Source organism: Neolamprologus multifasciatus, chromosome 3 (assembly GCF_963576455.1).
Source record: "Neolamprologus multifasciatus chromosome 3, fNeoMul1.2, whole genome shotgun sequence".
Classification (NCBI taxonomy): domain Eukaryota; kingdom Metazoa; phylum Chordata; class Actinopteri; order Cichliformes; family Cichlidae; genus Neolamprologus; species Neolamprologus multifasciatus.
In genome coordinates, this window is record NC_140441.1 from 37763106 (window position 1) to 37780828 (window position 17723).

Below are 17723 nucleotides of genomic sequence, written 5' to 3' on the forward strand. Positions count from 1 at the left end.
TAAGATTGTTGCCAATGTTTGTAGCATCAACATGAACGCTTGTTCACCAACCACCTGGCTTTCAGAGAGCTTTCTTCACTTCACTTAACAGTTAACTCAAATATTCCTCTTTTGAAATAATGTTTCCCTTTGCCCAAGTTGAAAAAGAAAACTGATGAAGTCATGAAGCTCCGTGCTGAGAAAAATAGGAGCACAGAAAATGAGAAGGAACTGCAAACCATGAAGCTGAAGACTGAGGACAAGAATAAAGAGGTACATAATTTACCATTTTAGTACTATTAAGCTTTTAAGCTAAGATAGGGCCTGTTGACATGAGACCACTGACATTTTGTAATTATATCTTTAGATATCAAATATGATTTTTTTTTTTATTCCACTGATATCTGATGTGTTTCTAATCTTTTTCTCCTTACTCAGCTGAATGAGGAAGTATCAAAACTACAAGGTCTACTTAATAAAGAGGAGCAGAAGAGGAGGGATACTGAGATGGACGTGCAATCCCTGAAAACAAAGGTGGAGACCAACGATAAAGAGGTAACTTCATTTTTATTTTTATTTTTATTATTACATTAACCTATTACCTTATATCTTTTATTTTATACATTCAGGTTTGAATTTTACTTCAAATACCAACATTTTTGAAGCTGTTATATTTTAGCTGCAGTTTCTCTCTGGAAATGTCTGTCTCTATTCAATGTCTTTTTTTAAAAAATAATTACTGATGTTTAAAATAATTACATAAACTAAAATAATCAGGTTAAATATTTAATATTTGATTTGTTTAGTTAAATGTGTTCATTGTTTCTCTTTCCCCTGAGTTAAAAGAAAAAGAGGCTGAACTCTCGAAGCTCTGTGCTGAGAAAAATAGAAGAGAACGAGATGAGAAGGAGCTGCAGACCATAAATAGGAAGCTTGAAGCCGAGAAGAAAGAGGTTCATATTTTGTTCCTCAGACTTAATGTCTAATATTTATCTGTAATTATGTTGTATGCAAATGTATCTCTACCATTTTCCCTCCCCTCCCAGCTGAATGATGAGCTAGCTGAAGTTCAACATCAGCTCAGGGAACAGCAGCAGAAGAAGAAGGATGCTGAGATAACTGTAGAGACACTGAAGAAAGGGCTGGAAACCAACAGTAAAAAGGTTTACTTCAGTTTTTTCAGTTTTAAGTATTATTTCATTAGCCCAATATACCATATATTCTGTTATATTGATTCTGTGTTAACTCATGCTTTATTAATCTGTTATAATTTCTCTCTGGAACCAATGATCTCTGTTCGCCACATATTTTGTTTTTAAAATGAATGTTGATATTTTTAATGTTGACATTGTCCTTTATTTTTATAATTTGTTTGATGGCCACTGCAATTTTGTCTAAAATCTGAACGCAATAACAGCTTTATTCCATCATTTTGGTTGGTAAATATTTTCCTTATCATAGTTGAACTGAACAAATAGATAACCTACGCAGTACCTAACAGAAGCTTTTCTCTTTTATTAAGAATGACTCTGTTTTCCTTTTCTCCAAGGTCAAAGAGCTAGAGGCTGAACTCTTGGAGGTCCGTGCTGAAAAAAATAGAAGAGAACAAGATGAGAAGGAGCTGCAGACCATAAATAGGAAGCTCGAAGCCGAGAAGAAAGAGGTTCATATTTTGTTCCTTAGACTTAATGTCTAATATTTCTATAAATAAATAAAAAGTTGACATGCATTTTTTCTCATCACAGTATGTAATCATGTTGTATGCAAATGTACCATTTACCTTCCCTCCCAGTTAAATGAAGAAGTAGCTAAATTAAAGCAGATGCTTGGGAAATAGAAGCAGGTGACCTGAATGAAGGAGCTTGAGACCAAAGACATAAAGGTTTGTATCTTTCATTTAGGTGCATTCACCAAGATCTTCATTACTGATTTTTCACTGAAAGACAAATGTATTCAAATAACAAAAATTTCAAATTAGGAGTTCATCAAACTATCTTTAATTTGATTTTAGTTATTCTCTGTTTAAGTGCATGGAAATATATTGGTTTTATATTTGTACATTTTTTAAATTTTGTTTCTCCCTTTTTCAGGCTCTCAGTCATTTGTACACATAGTAGGTCCCACCCCACTTACGTATGTTCAATTCATTAATATTAACTACTTTTAGATTTTTACATCATTTTTTATATTATACTACTTAGACATAGACAGTAGGGTTGTGGGTCGGAATGGCCTTTTAATCATGCCAGCTTGCATACTATAAAAAGTGGCTGTGTGTAGCAGTAGATCTAGCTAATTTTGGCAAAATGCATTTGACACACTGCTTTATTTCCTTATAATTTTTTTGTTTGTTCTATTTTGTTTTAGTTATTTGTCTGTCATAGTAAATACCATTATCATACACGTATTGAGAGTGATCTAAAAGTTATATAGTTAGAGTTTATTCATTTATTTTGAATTGATAGTGTCATGAAACCATCCTAGAATTGACCATGAGAACGATAAAATTACCTGTTTATCTCTGTATTGTTTTATTGTACAGCCCAGTATTACACTGCATTTTTTCATCTTTGAATCTTACAGTCAAGTTAAATGTTATACATCTTGTAATCATATGCATCATAACATGGATTTATAACAAATTATGTTCTGGGTGTGAAAAGTAAAGCCAATTAAGCAAAGTTTGTTCAACCTATATTAATTATAATGACCAGCAGGGGGAGACTACTGTGCAAATAAATGTACTCAGCTGTAACTTATGTAGTCATTCATTAAAGATTAACCTCTCTTCTTATATTTCCTTCTCTCTCTTTCAAGTTTGAAGATAAAATAACGGAAGTCCAGCAGCAGGTAAAAGATGAACAGCAGATGAGAGAGGAAGCTGAGCAACAAGGGGAGGTCAGAGAGAACAAGATGAGAACTACAAACTTGTCATCTGGAATTCTTTCAGAGTTTTTTGCAGATAGTGTGTTATTTACCATAAAGTGATTCAGAGTTATTCATACCAGAGTAACCAGAGAGGATCATATGTTTTTAAATATATAACTTTCTACAGGACTGAATATAATATCTTTATGTAAAAGTCCGGAGCCTCTGGGGAGTATCTGAGTATTTATAACATTACACAAGCCAAAGGTCTCATCATAGTGTTGATGAAATGCTGGGTTTATCCATCTTCTGGGGCGGGCCTACGGAGGAGTGCTGAAGATTTCCCTGTGAGGGAGCTGCTGGTGAAGATCATGAGTTCGGCTTGATCAATGCCATGAGCTTCAGTCTTCCTGGTGTTTCTTAAATGATGCCTCTTACAGTGGGTCAACAGAACTTCCGGCACAGGACAGCTGTGATGAAAGAAAGGGAAGAAGTTTCTCCAAACCTCTGGACCCGGAAACCCAGCTTGGTCCTGATGGTCTCCCTCACTAGTTTCTCTCCGGGGTGAATGTAGCTGTTGATATAATATGGACTCTATTATTAAATGAAAAAAACAAATTACACTACACTACTGAAACGTTCTGCTGATGTTTTAAAAGTCTCCATGTTACCAGGCTGTAGAGGGCTCTGAAGATTTAAACAGTTTTAGATCCATTACACTCACAGTCTTATGTTAAAATCTCAAAGGACAGCATTATATTTTTGATATTAACAGTAACTCTGGGCCTCTGTGGAGTGTGCAGCTGATATCATCGCTGTCTAAAAATAAATAAAAAAAACCCCTAAGAAGTGCTGAATCCTTCAATAACACAGACTATTAGAGTAACAGGTGTGTAGCATCGCTAACTAGCTAGCAACAAGCCTCCAACAGAGTGCGTATGCTAGCGGCTAATCTAGCTAACGAATTAACAACAGAGTGATTTTAGAACTATAAGATGATAAGCTGTGTGTCTTTTTCATAACAGTGACATGGTTGTATTTACCTTAATTAAACGAGTCGTCAGTCGCGGTAAACCAGCAAAAAACTCGAGTCGCCAGGCTACGTAAAAAGTGTAGGGGGGCGTGTTTCCGGTGTCCTATTCGCGCCTTGTTTACGGTCCAAAACAAGTTAAGCAAATGAATGAATCAAGCGGCAATTTACATTTCTATAGATGTCTTGGGCATTTACCCAATATATCTGTAAATGATGTTCATCGACTTGTCTATATTTTTCCCCCGCGCCTCAGAGCAAAAGAGAAAAGGGATTCAAATGTTATATTTCTCAGTATGTGTAAACAGCGGTCCCTCGTTTATCGCAGGTGTTATGTTTTTAAAATAACCAGCAATAAGTGAAATCAAGTAGCCAATTTTATCTTTTGACGGTGCAAAACGTTTCATCAACATCCAGTACTGCACTTCAGAGTCACACTGCTAGCGTTCGATGCAGCGATTCTGTACTGTACAGGAGAGACGTCACGGAGGAGATTGTCTGCAGCGATCAGGACGCAGGACATAATGTGATGTAAAAAAAAAAAAAAAAAAGCATGCAAACTTGCACTAAAAAATCTGCGAAACAGCGAGGTGAAAGGTGAACCGTGTAATAGCGAGGGACCACTGTAATTTTGAAGGTAAGTCATAACATACCCTTCGTAAATACTAATGTATAGAAACCGTTACCAGCAATCATTCATTTTTGTGTGGCTTTTTTTCACGGCTTGTTAACATGCTGTGTAGGTGTGTACTTGACTAGCTGATATCGACATAACGGGGAAACATCTGGTTTGACTATTGTTCACCTGTAGTTTGAATGCTGAACATTTGCCTGTTTAAATCATAAGACCAGTCACTATACAGAGATGTGCTTCTGAATGTGGACGATGTGTCTTCTGCTGCAGTGATGCAGTTCTGCTTGTGTTGAGTGATGTAAACAACTGATCGATCTAAACGCTTTAAACGTCAAAATTGATCATTAGATTTTTTATGACACAACAGTGGTGAGTGTTCCCACCTTCTGCTCTTTGTAACTTAACGCAATCTTTCCGTTTTTGAGTTTTGGACATGATTTTGGAGTATATCTTCGCAGTAGCGATTGACCGCAAAGTAAAGCTACCGGAAATGTACAACCCTACATCCGGTCTCAAACCAAGAAGTTAGCATTTTCTCGTGCACAGGATCTATTCCCAGTTCATGTTCACAAAGAGAAAAGTTCATAAATATAATGATTTCATGGTTTTTAGTGATTTCATGTATTTGCATTATATGGTTGATTGCTGAATCAATTTGCCAAATGTGTAAGTCAGTTCTAACTATGCATTTATATTAATCGACAATGACGGCAATAATGACAGCAGGAGAAGAAGAAGAACTAAGGTTTAAAAAAGAGTGCATATGAAAGCATTTAAATGCAAATATACAATATACATAGAAATATATATATATATATATATATACAAATATAATTTACTTTTTTTGTATTCTATTTTTCTTTGTTAAAAAGAAGAAAAATATAGTTTTATAAATGCAGCTGCAATACAGGTTAACAAACTCCAATGTATTTTTAGATCAGATGAGGGTGGCTGTACAAAACGGTATAGAAGTAGATATAAATATATAAATAGTGTACAAATTCTCTACATGAAACATGTTGTGAGCATGCAGTGTGTGTCATTACATTTTGTGTGAAGGCAGAATCAGAATTGATCTCAGCTTAAAGTTAATAGGGGGCAGTCAATTTTCTGCACTTATGCACTCAAGGAAAAAAAACACGTTTAGTACACAAACTAAAATGCAACACATAGAGTTCATTCATGACCACTATTATCAAAAAAATATATATATATTATTATTTTTATTTATTTATATCTTAAATGGGTTTACTTAAAAAGAGGCCAGTGAGGATTTCCAATTCTAGTGTATTTCTTTATTTCATTCTTTCTTTTTAATATGTATATTTCTTTGCAGGTGCAGTGTGGAACACAAAGTTTACAGGTGGGTTAAAGTGCTTAAACATATCACCGTTATCTCTTCATCAGCTGTCGGCTTTATAAGTCAGCACAGTGCACGACGTGTGTGTGCAAACGCATCTGTATGCAGCCTTAGATGATAACAACAAGGACCTCTTCCTCAGTCGTCGACCTAACAAAAAAAAGAAAAAAGTAAAGATGCAAATGACCAGACAGGAAATGAGCATGCTTAGCACCAACATGTCGGGGGCATTTCACTCATATGAGTCATTTCTGGATTGTGGGACTCAATGTTTAAATTTGAATTGGTGCCATTATTATGATTATTATTATTATTATTTAGGTTAATAACAAGGTCTCTGTATATGTGTGTTAACCTTTTCTCCTGCATTTTTGTGTGTAGATGACTTCAGTGTACGGCACGACCACAGGGTCAATTTTACCTGCAGCAAAAAAAACAAAGAAAGTGTTGCAGAGCATTTAAATGATAAAAGTTGGACAGATGTTTATTTGTTTCATTTACAATATTTTAGCAGAGTGAAACTGTAACAGTCTTCTGAATGTTACTCTTCACATCTCACAAGATAGTAATTTCTTCTGCATGCATACCTTTGCTGCTGAGGCTGAGCAGAACAACTGAAAACAATAAGAGGAAGATGCAAGCCACAGGAAACCGAAAGTGTGTCAGGCCAGGATGACGCAGTTCAGGATGTCCTGCTTCAAAGCACAAAAACCACAGGTTAGCATGATGATAGAAACAACTATGTCCACTGTGTACATGGCTCTTTATTATTCTTTATTTTCATCATCAGTGATTTAGGGCAGAACAGAACTGAGGATCCTTCGATTTGCCAACCACTTTATCGGGAACAAAAAAGAAAGTCCCCTGACATCATTGCACCATTTCACCTCCTTAAATCTGTCAGCTGCACATGCATGACACATCCAGTTTACAAGATTTCACTGTTGTCACTGAGGAAGGCTGTGAAGTCTAAGCTTAACCACAACGCTCCTTCAATGTGTGAGATGTCACACTTTCTGAAAATGTCAAGAAATTCTGCTGTTTTGACAAATTAACATGCATAACCATTACTGCACAATGCCAGAACATATGTAATGACAGGTGATGAAACTGGATAACTCGCATGAGCGTAATCATCTTGCTCCTACTTCCTCTCTGTATCTAAGATGGTGAACATTGGCAGCAGGGGGTGAACCGCTTCACAATCAAACTTTTCCTTTTATTACACCATCAAGTACCAGCAAAGTCTGTACTGGTACTTGTCAGGATACATTTTTTGACTTAAAATAGCACGTATAAGTAAAATATTAGATGAATTTATATTTGTAAGCCAACAGTTACGTTGTTAAATGTGATTCACATAGTCATCAACAAAACTTTCAAAATACGACCATCCTGACATCAACACACTGCCAGGAGCAGTTTGATCAATTTAAAGCAGCTTAGATTCAGTAGGCGTAAGCCAGTATACATTTGCTCCTAATAAAATTCACTCTACAGTTAAACAAAGTAGTAATAATAATAATTATTATTATTATTATTATTATTATTATTATTATTATTATTGTCTTACCTCTGACAGTCATCCAGCTGTCAGGTGATTCTCCTGCTCCAGAGATGTTGCACTTGTAGAGTCCCTCATCACATTTAGAGACTCTGTAGATAGTCATGTTTCCTGTTGAGCTGCGCCCAATAAGAAGCTCATTTTTGTAAAATTCACTTATGACATTATCATAGAGAGTGGCCATGTATTTACAGTTCAGAATTACAGTATCTCCCTCCATCACAGGATGAACAGGACTCTCCAGGATCACAGAACCAGCTGAAACACAAACATGCAAAAGGTCAATGTGATACTGGAGTTTACTCAGTTCTGGATGTTTTAATTGAAACAAACAAACAAACCAACAAAGAGCAAAACTTCTTCTTCTTGTCACGCTATAAATTTACAAAATCAAGAATCCATGCTGCTATAAAAAAATCTAAGTTAATTAAGTAATGAGAAAGTATATAAAGACATACGTTATACTCAAACATGCATGTGCACTCTGTCAGGTTAATATTAATTAATAGAACTGGGTATGTCAGCAGTGTCACCGGGAAAGCAGGAGGACATGGCACAAATGCAAACATTGCGTTATTTAAGACTACTGAGCTGGGCAGAGGGGAGGAGAGTTATGTCTTCAAGCAGACTGTAAGCAAATGGACACAGAGGTGCTCAACAAGCTGGAAGTATTTTTTGTTTCTGTTATCCCCAATAAACTTTGCAAGCAAAGTTTATGTATTCTAAATTATGATTCTTCAAGTTGAATACCTCCCTACCGAAGACAGTTTGCAGTATATTCCACAACTGCATTTCTCGAAGCCCTGAATCACAACTGAACTGCTTTTATTAGCTTGCCAGATGTTGTCATCTTTACATGAGTTTGTTTTTCATCATCATTCATCGTCACTCATTTAGAACAGGAATGCAAAATATTTTTAAAAAAGAAAGAATTTGAAACACGTGACCTGACAATTAGATTCACATTTTAAGTCCATTGTTAACAGAAGAATGAAAAATATATTAGTGGAAACCTACCTGTTACTGTGATTCTGACAGCATCGAAGCACTGTCCTGCTGCAGACTCACACCAGTAAACTCCAGTGTCTGCTGGGTAAAGGTCACTGATGGAGCAGTGAGATTCATCTATTCCATTTGAGGATGATGGACATGTTGTGTTTATGTATAAGGACGTGTTCCTCTTAATACGCCACACTGAGGAGTTGTCCTGCTGCCCACAGCTCATGGAGACAGACTCATACTGGAAGAACTGGGATTTGTTGGGAATGATTCTTAGAGAAGCTGCACAAAACAGAAAAATGATGGAAAGCTTAGATTTTTAATTAAACCTGTTACACATGCCCACATATATTTAGGTTATTAGTGGAAACATTCTTATTGACTGACACAAAGGCATACTTTGCAGGAATGATAATTTATGAGTATTGTCATACTATTGTCCATGTCTATGACGGTGAAAATAAAGTGCCTAAACCATACATTAAATCAAAAGTTGCTACAATGAATAAAGTTGGTCTAATTTAGCCGTTATGACTTTAAACATCCCAGAACATAGTTGAATATTTCTCAAAACACACCAGAAAAAAAATAAATAAAAACTAGTAAACTTTAAACATCAAAAATTAAATATTTGCTACTTCCGCTAAATCGTGTCACATTGCCTCCAGTTGTGAGAGCAGATGTGAAAGTGAATTGTAAAAGAAACCACTTCCTCATTAAAGCCCATACTAAATTTTGATGTTATTTGAATTTTATTGTCTTTATAGAGCACAAATTAAACACACTAGTCAGTGGCTAAAGTGGATTTCAGACGGCACTCACATATAAATACAGTACTCACCAACAATAGCACAAAGTGTAATGACCTCCATGATACTTGGCTGCTGATATACGGACTGGCTCAATGGTGTCCTGAGAAGGTTAAGTCACACCTCTATCACAGAGGCCACAGCTTCCTGCTGGTGTGGAGACGTAAAGCATCACATCTCACAGTCACGGGTTGTGGCTCCACCTTATTTACTTCAAATCAACCACCTTCACCTAAACAAGTACAAAAGCCTAACCCTTTGTGTGTATCGTATTAAATGTGTAACAATTAAGATGTAAAGACTTGTGCATTAATACTGTTCAAAATGTCACGATCCTGGCACGTCCTCCCACCCCAAAATGATCCTGTTTTTCACTGAGATTTATTGTTATCATTCATTTAGAGCTGAAAGATAGATTTTGGTTACATATTGTCATGACCCAGCTCCTAGTAACTAATTAGCAACCAATCGCCATAATCATTTATATATTTATGTTTATAGTGACCAACTGCCTCATAAGTGGTCTCATAGGTCTCATAAGTGAGAAAAAACAGCCTCTGAAAAACATAAAGATACCCATATGGAAAAGATATATATAAATCTATAAAGGTTTGTATCTGTCTTGTGTAAAACTTGTATGAAAAGCATACAAGAGTGAAAACAGATATAAGATCCCTTGAAAAATTATATAAATGGAACGTGTATGTTTTGGATACTTACTTAAACAATATATGACAGTGTCCACTTTCATGAGTAAATCATATAAGCCTTATATGATTCACTATATATAAAAACACTATATAGTCTTTTTATAAGTTTTTCTTTTCCATATATGTAAAACAGAATTGTCAGAATTGCACATGTGTGTATGTACATAATATTCATTCCTGTCTCTCAAGAGACGTTAGGCAGGGTGTCACAAAGATATTATCTTGTGGGGAAGATTTTGTACTGAAGATGTTACTACAAAGAAGCTTATACAAAAAAGGACAATTTAAGAAAACAAAAACAAGCCCCTATTTTGTCTTTAGTGTCATCTCATTGGCTGATTTACTGTGTAAAACTGTAATACTCACTGAAGACAAAAACACCTGAAATAACCTCTTAGTGTATTTTAAATGGGAACTCAAATTCTGCATCTGGACTCCAGTTAAAGGCAGATGTACTGTATATATATAAAAAAAAAAAAAAAACAAGATACAACATGTATAAAAGTACACGAAAAGAAGTCTGTAGTGGAAGCATGTTGAACACTGAAGAGAGTATTTTGATCCAAAACCATTGCTGTTATCAGTAAATCATGTGTAAAGGCAAAATTTAGGATGGATCCATGTTTTTAGGCACATGAATCATTTGTAGGGATGGGTACCGGCACCGGTTCTGACATAAACAGTAGTAACCAGACCGAAAAGCAGCGCACATTTCGGTGCTTTATTTCGGTGCTTTTTTTTTCCTGAGCTGTGATACACTTTAGATTCTAGCCAATCATTTTACGTTTCCGGGGATAGTAGGCGGGTCCAGGTACGTACGTTCTTTTAGAGCAGAGCTACAGAATAAAAATACCCAAGGCGAAGCGGTCAAAAGGCTGGCTGTACTTCACAGCAAAAGATGCAAACTCAGCAGCCTGCAACAAGTGCTTTAAGGTGATACTGTGATACTGTCAAAGGAGGTAACACCTCAAATCCGATGAAACACCTGGCGACGCATAGCGTTTTTTTTTAAAAGCCGAGAAATGTGCCGTATTTGATAGCTTGCTGCGAGACCTCACATCGTGCACATCTACTGCGGGTGTGGTGCCTGTTATCGGACCCGGAGTTAGCAACATCCCCCAAAAACCCAAAGAGGAGAGTCCTGGCCCCTAGCCCTGCCAGTGTAGCAGAAATGATGAGGATGATGATGGCAGCAGCAGCCGTTCTTCTCTGCGTGAGTAGCTTAATGTTCGTGTGTAATTTACGTTGAGTAGGCTAAACACGTTATTACATTAATGCATATAAGGTGAACTAGCAAACATCATCATAGTTACATGTGGCTGTCTTCTTGTTTGATGGCAGATGCTCTCTTCACCCTGGCCAAAAAGGCTAAAATGACCAAAGAAAAAGTGGAGTTTTGTTTTTTTCCATTGTTTAAGCACTGCTTCCAGCCAAGAGTGATGCCATAAACCCCCTATAGCTGCAGAAAAGGCTAACATTGTTATCTTTTTACAAAAAAACAGCTGAACATGAGAGGTTTTTGGACAAAGTTTGTGTTCTCCATTCTTTAAGCACCGGTTTGAGCACCGTTTAAGTACCGGCACCATTTCAAAAGTACCGGTTTGGCACCGGTATCGGATAAAACCTAAACAATACCCACCCCTAATCATTTGTGGACATATTTGATATGAGAGCTAACCCAAAATTGATAAGAGGCTAAATTATGACGGGTCTGTTTAATTTTTACAGTTAATGGACCCAGAAAAGTTCATTTCCCATTTTTTCAGTTGTACAAAGAGTAACTATCACAATAAAAATGTATTTAATTTTTATTGTGTTTTATTTATGTAATTTGTATTTCAGTGATGTTTTTTTCTTAAAAACACATTTTAAAAGTCTTTGCAGGCTTTGTGAGTCAGCTCATGGTGAGGCATTTATTTACAGACGAGTCTTTGGAGCCTCAGAAGAGAATAAAGAGGATCTCTTCCTCGGTGGTTCCCCTGAAAAACAAAGAACATAATTCATGAAAAGTGTGAACCACACCTTACACTTACACGTTTATATACCACCTACATGAAGTCTCACAGTCTGCACACACTGTGAGACTTCATGTATGCAGGCTTAATTCGTGTGATGTTTTAAAAATCGTATCTCCAAAAGTTGATACTGTTCATCTGGAAGTAGTGTTTTCAGCGGATGTGACACCGAGGATGTGGACAAGTGGGTGAAGAATTTGTCTGACAGACAGCTCACCCAAACAGAGAAAAACATCCTTGCTAAAGGGTTGAATTTTGCTGTCACGCCGAGACAAATCCAGCTAGTGGAACTGATCACAGCCACAGAAACAGCAATTTGAAACAACAATATTGCTGAAGTGGAAGCGGAGCAACTACGGACGAAAGTTTCAGCCTGTCTCAACAATGCAAAGCCCCCAGCATCCAACATCACCATGGAGGAGAAGAAGGCACTCGCATCACTTAGTAATGACAACAAAAATGGTAAAATGGTAAATGGCCTGTATTTGTATAGTGCTTTACTAGTCCCTAAGGACCCCAAAGCGCTTTACAGATCCAGTCATCCACCCATTCACACACACATTCACACACTGGTGATGGTAAGCTACATTGTAGCCACAGCCACCCTGGGGCGCACTGACAGAGGCGAGGCTGCCGGACACTGGCGCCACCGGGCCCTCTGACCACCACCAGTAGGCAACGGGTGAAGTGTCTTGCCCAAGAACACAACGACCGAGACTGTCCAAGCCGGGGCTCGAACCAGGCGAACTCCCAACTCTTGAGCCACGATCACCCACAACATTATCATCCTTCCGGCAGACAAGGGTAGGTGCACAGAATGGTCAATGGTAATTTTATTGTCCCCATTGGGAAATTGATTTGCAGTATGCCCATATATATATATCTATGTCTATGTCTCTTTGTCTTCACTGCAGGTACTTTATAACGACGACCTGATGGAAGCAGTTAAAAATCATTAAAGAGAGGATGATCTGAACACAACAAGACAGAGGTTGCCTTCCTCCTGTTATAAAAGTCCACAAGCTGGACCTGAGACCTCCCTGAAATCTGACCAGCCACTTTAACCAGGTTGCTAAGTCTGGTCTTATTATTCAAGGACATACTACCATACCAAGCAATGATACATAAGGTTTAAACTTATCCAATAAAACTTTTATAAAAAAAGAGTCATCATTACAGATGAAACATTAAAACCTCTCAACCTCCTTAAAAAGTACAGTCTTTGTTGAACCTTTTTCACTGTAGCAGCAAGATGAGACTCAAAGGACAGAGCCTTATCAAGAACAACCCCCAAATACTAGATAGAAAGACTATCATGACAAAATTTCATCACTACTCAGTGATCAAAATACTTATGAGCCCCTGAAACGAGACCCAGGAAGTGCCTACAGGAAGAGGGTGATAGACTGTCTGAAGCAGTTAGAACAAGACAATTCTATTGACCGGACATCATACCACAGGCTATACACAGGGGAATCTACACCAAATCTGTATGGTTACCCTTTACCGAAGATACATAAACAGGGTGCACCTTTAAGACCGATTGTCTGTATGATCAACTCGGTCACCTATAACATCTCCAAGTTTCTGGCTTCGATCCTCAACCCGCTGGTGGGCAGCTCTGAACACCACATCCAGAACACCCTGGATTTTGTTGAGAAGGTGAGAGATCGACCAGGGAAGTAGAAGAACATCACATCAAGAAGGCCCTGAGTAAATGTGGTTATCCCAGCTGGACTTTTGTCAAAGCTGGGAAGGCACCTAAATAAAGCTCCAGCCGATCCAGGAGAGAAGGACAACCGCTGCCCAAGCGAAAACCTGTAGTGATCCCGTATGTGTCAGGAGTATCGGAGCAGTTGAGACGCATTTTCTCTAAACACCGGGTCTCTGTGGCTTTTAAACCCCAAAACACGCAGCAACAAAAATTGGTTCATTCCAAAGATCGGGTCCCCCGACACAAACAGAGTAACACAGTGTACGCTGTTAAGTGCCAAGAGGATTGTCAGGATTTATACATCGGGGAAACCAAACAACTTCTGGCGAAGCGGATGGCACAACACAGAAGAGCTAACAGTTGTCAGGCCAGGACTCTGCAGTCTATTTACACCCACAGGCCAGTGGACACTCTTTCAAGGATGAGGATGTACACATCCTGGACAAGGAGGAATGCTGGTTTGAGCGCGGAGTCAAGGAGGCCATTTACGTGAAAAGGGAAAGACCATCTCTGAATTGAGGAGGGGGCCTAAGGGTACATCTTTCACCATCTTACAATGCTGTGACTGCAGCCATTCCCCAACTCTCTGTGAATGGTACTCATGGACATTGATCAATGGCCATGAGAATTTGCATAATTAAGATTAAGGAACTGACCTCACAGCCCATTGTTCCTTCAGTGGGCTGCTTTCAGTCATTATGCAAATGTACTGTTTATAAGATTGGGGAAACCTGCAGTCAGCTGAGACTGAAGAAGTCACTTGGATGAGTGACGAAACGTTTCTCCCACAAAACGCTACGTCCAGATGAACAGAATCAACTTTTGGAGATTTACTTTCCTGGATGATTGAGAATGCACCAAGACGTTTCAAAATTGTACCACTCTCCATTTTATTTTTATTTATTTGATAATAATTTAAACACTAGAGTGTGCTGTTTTCTAATGAAATCATTATTTTTTGACACAAATTCTACAAAGTTTCTTTTGATTTACATTCAAAATGTGAGAAATTTGCAAAAATTAACCTACTGATTAATTGTTGCCATCATTAATACTGAGATGTGTGTCAGTGTGTTTACCTTTTCTGTTGTAGTTTAGTTTGGTGGCGACTTCAGTGTAGAGCACAACTGAAGGGTCGATTTTACCTGCAGCAAAAAACAAATCAGAGAGCATTACAATCTTGAAATCCTGAGATTTTTTTAAGGTGGATATGATGAAGTAAACTGAAAGCACAGCTGTGTTTAAAGTTAATTGTGAACCTTTAGTATGCTAAACCTGGGCACTGAAACTGTGACAAACATTTGAAACATTACTATACAAAACATTATTTCATTAACTTCTTTAAAAGCTAAAAAAAAAAAAGAAGAAAGTAAAATTGTTTTTTCATTTACAGGGGAGTGCTATTTTTCCATGTGCTGACCTTTGTGGGTTTTCCAGAGACTGAGCAGCATTACTGAAACCATTGAGAGGTAGATGCATACCACAGGAAGGAGAATGTGTGTCAGGCCAGAGTGAGCCAGCTCACGGGGCACTAAAGCAGAAACACTCCAGGTTATCAGCAGTGGGGAAAAAACAAGGCTTACTTTACTCACTTTATATTTATGTGTCTCTCAATTACAGTAAATCATGCAATGAACAAAGTGGAGGATGCTTTTTTAATAGCCAAAAACTTTATTGGGAACACGAAACAAAAACAGCTCCCATGACTGCCTCACATATTTTATCCACATAAAATACAACTACACATACATGACATATTCCAGAGCAACCAGAGAGCATTGCTTTTGTCAGAGCTGTTCAGAGTAAAGTTGAAGTTGCATAAAAAATAACGTCCCAATATAAATAAAGAGGGAAAAAAAATTACGCCCCCTCACCCCCGAGACTGACAGTCAGCAGGCTGCCTGGTGATTGTCCAACTCCAGTGATGTTACACTTGTAGAGTCCTTCATCTGATTTGGAAACCCTGTGGATGGCCAGGTTTCCTGTAGAGCTGCTCCCAATAATATCATAATTTTTATAGAATGTAGAAGTGAAATTGGAGGAGGAGTCTGCATTGTGTCTACAGTGTAGGGTCACAGTGTCTCCCTCCATCACAGGATGGGCAGGACTTTCCAGGATCACAGAACCAGCTGAATGACAAAGATGTCAGAGAACAAAATGAGTAAATCAGCATATTGGAGTCTACTCTATTAGTTCAATCAGTTTTGAAACAAAGAGCAAGGTGTCTCTAAATTCTAAATTCTCCCCAATTACACCAACAAGTGTTGCTCACAGTTTTGCTGCAACATTAAAATTAGTACCAAATATCCTTGGGCAAGATAGTAACCCCAAGTTGGAATGTGATGAATTTCAAATAGAAAGCATTTAAGGGTGAATGAGGCATGTTATATAAAGCCATTTGAGAGCTCCAGTAGAGGAGAAAGGTGCTATATAAAAATCAGTTTGTTTACCAGACCTTTTGAGAAGCTCATGATGAGAATAATTTTTGATAATGTGGGCAAAAACTTGTTAGAAGACTAAAATCCAATGTGGACGTCTGTAGTATGCAAGCATTTATGTCCTTAGGATCGAAGAAGTCTTTAACTGTACTGGACATGTCGACACTGTTACCAAGAAAAAACAGGAAGCTTGAGATGAATTTCTTAGGAAGGACATTAACAAACTGTCAGATTGTGTAAGACAACAAAACCAGGCAGAGAAGGAATACTTAGTAAATTTATGAAATTTGATTAGATTAACGTGAAAAGACAAAATAGCAAATTAAACTTTGTCTTCCCCAATGTTTCTGTGGTTGCTACTGAAAAAAGGGCACAAAAGGGCAATTAAGATTTGCAACAGATGTCTCACTAGTTATATTACATTTTTTGTGTTTATGGTTGAATGATGAGTAACTGTTGTGTATCGCATAAAAAAAAGAAAGAAAATCGGAAACTTATTTGTTTAAACCCACCTGCCACAGTGATGGCGACAGCATCAAAGCACTCGCCTGCTGCAGACTCACACCAGTAAACTCCAGTGTCTGTTGGATAAAGGTCACTGATGAAGCAGTGAGATTCATCTATTCCATTTAGGGATGAGGGACATGTTGTGTTCATGTATAAGGGCGTGTTTCTCTTAACTCTCCACTCAGAAGAGTTTTCCTGCCCCCCGCAGCTCATAGAGAAGGACTCATACTGGAAGAACTGTAATCTGTCGGGAATAATTCTCAGAGAAGCTGCACAAAAGAAAAAAAAGGTGGAAAGGTGAGATTTTTCTTTTGCCATCAACCAGCCATTTAGTCATATGATGATTTCAGAAAACCAATCACAGTAATTCAAGCTTCTGGCTGAAATATGTGTTTCATTACTGTTAGAAACAGTTCAGAGATATAAACATAGATTTGTTTTCCAGTAACACTGCAGCACCTGACTCTTGCAACTCTAGTAAACAACATTAATCGATACCACAGCAGAAACTGTTGGTTTAGGACATGATAAGCAACAAACAACCTTATAAGAAACCACTTCCTCATTACAGACTGGGCTAAAAACTGAAGTTACTGGAATGTTATCGACAGCATAAATCAATCTCATTATTTGGTGACTGAAGTGGATTTCAAACAGTACACAGGTATAAATACAGTACTCACCAACAACAGCACAAAGTGCAGCGACTTCCATGATGCGTGGCTGCTGATGTACTGACTGGCTCAATGGCAGCTGAACAGTGTTAAGTCACGCCTCTGTCAGAGGCCACAGCTTCCTGCTGGTGTGGAAACATAATGTGTCACAGCTCATCACCTCACTTCCTGACTCCACTCTAATTAAAACCTTTTCTTTTGTTTATTTGTATTTACCCACAATAAACTTCTAATAGCTTAAAATATCTCAGTAACTCTACCTCCTTCTTTCACACTTGAACAGGTAGCATTAGGTTGAATGTGTGTCACAAAATATTTTATCTCTACCATCTCTTAGACTGATTTCTGTGGAAGTCTTTTAGCATATTTTGAGAAAAGTTGACTCAAGACTTATAACAAATATAAAGACATATAAAGCGTGT

The 17723-nt window shown here is 37.7% G+C and overlaps 2 protein-coding genes and 1 pseudogene across 4 annotated transcripts in view; 1 reads left to right on the forward strand and 2 right to left on the reverse strand.

Annotated features, from left to right (window-relative positions):
• Nucleotides 1–4454, forward strand: part of LOC146523013 (uncharacterized) — a 42467-nt pseudogene extending 38013 nt beyond the window's left edge. The window contains exons 17-23 of the transcript XR_014871147.1: nt 139–252; nt 418–534; nt 819–932; nt 1026–1142; nt 1529–1642; nt 1772–1861; nt 2797–4454. The product of XR_014871147.1 is annotated as an uncharacterized LOC146523013 (transcript). The remainder of the gene's footprint in view (nt 1–138; nt 253–417; nt 535–818; nt 933–1025; nt 1143–1528; nt 1643–1771; nt 1862–2796) is intronic.
• Nucleotides 4455–5308: 854 nt separating this feature from the next.
• Nucleotides 5309–9870, reverse strand: LOC146523017 (uncharacterized). Of its 2 annotated transcripts, none has more exons than XM_085142204.1 (6): nt 9276–9870; nt 8453–8716; nt 7445–7693; nt 6459–6563; nt 6227–6292; nt 5309–6021 (listed from the first exon to the last, which is right to left on the reverse strand). In XM_085142204.1, the coding sequence occupies exons 1-6, from the start codon at nt 9304–9306 to the stop codon at nt 5915–5917; spliced, it is 822 nt and encodes a 273-aa protein (XP_084998330.1). In that variant the 5' UTR covers nt 9307–9870; the 3' UTR covers nt 5309–5914. The 2 variants fall into 2 exon arrangements, with proteins under 2 accessions (XP_084998330.1, XP_084998329.1); XM_085142203.1 differs by having other exon boundaries at nt 6459–6566.
• A 1469-nt stretch (nt 9871–11339) lies between these two features.
• LOC146523018 (sialoadhesin-like) lies at nt 11340–17699 on the reverse strand. The gene is made up of 6 exons (XM_085142300.1): nt 17311–17699; nt 16633–16896; nt 15557–15811; nt 15103–15213; nt 14762–14827; nt 11340–11932 (listed from the first exon to the last, which is right to left on the reverse strand). Exons 1-6 carry the CDS (start codon nt 17339–17341, stop codon nt 11871–11873), a joined length of 789 nt encoding a protein of 262 aa, XP_084998426.1. The 5' UTR covers nt 17342–17699; the 3' UTR covers nt 11340–11870.
• Nucleotides 17700–17723: the final 24 nt, after the last annotated feature.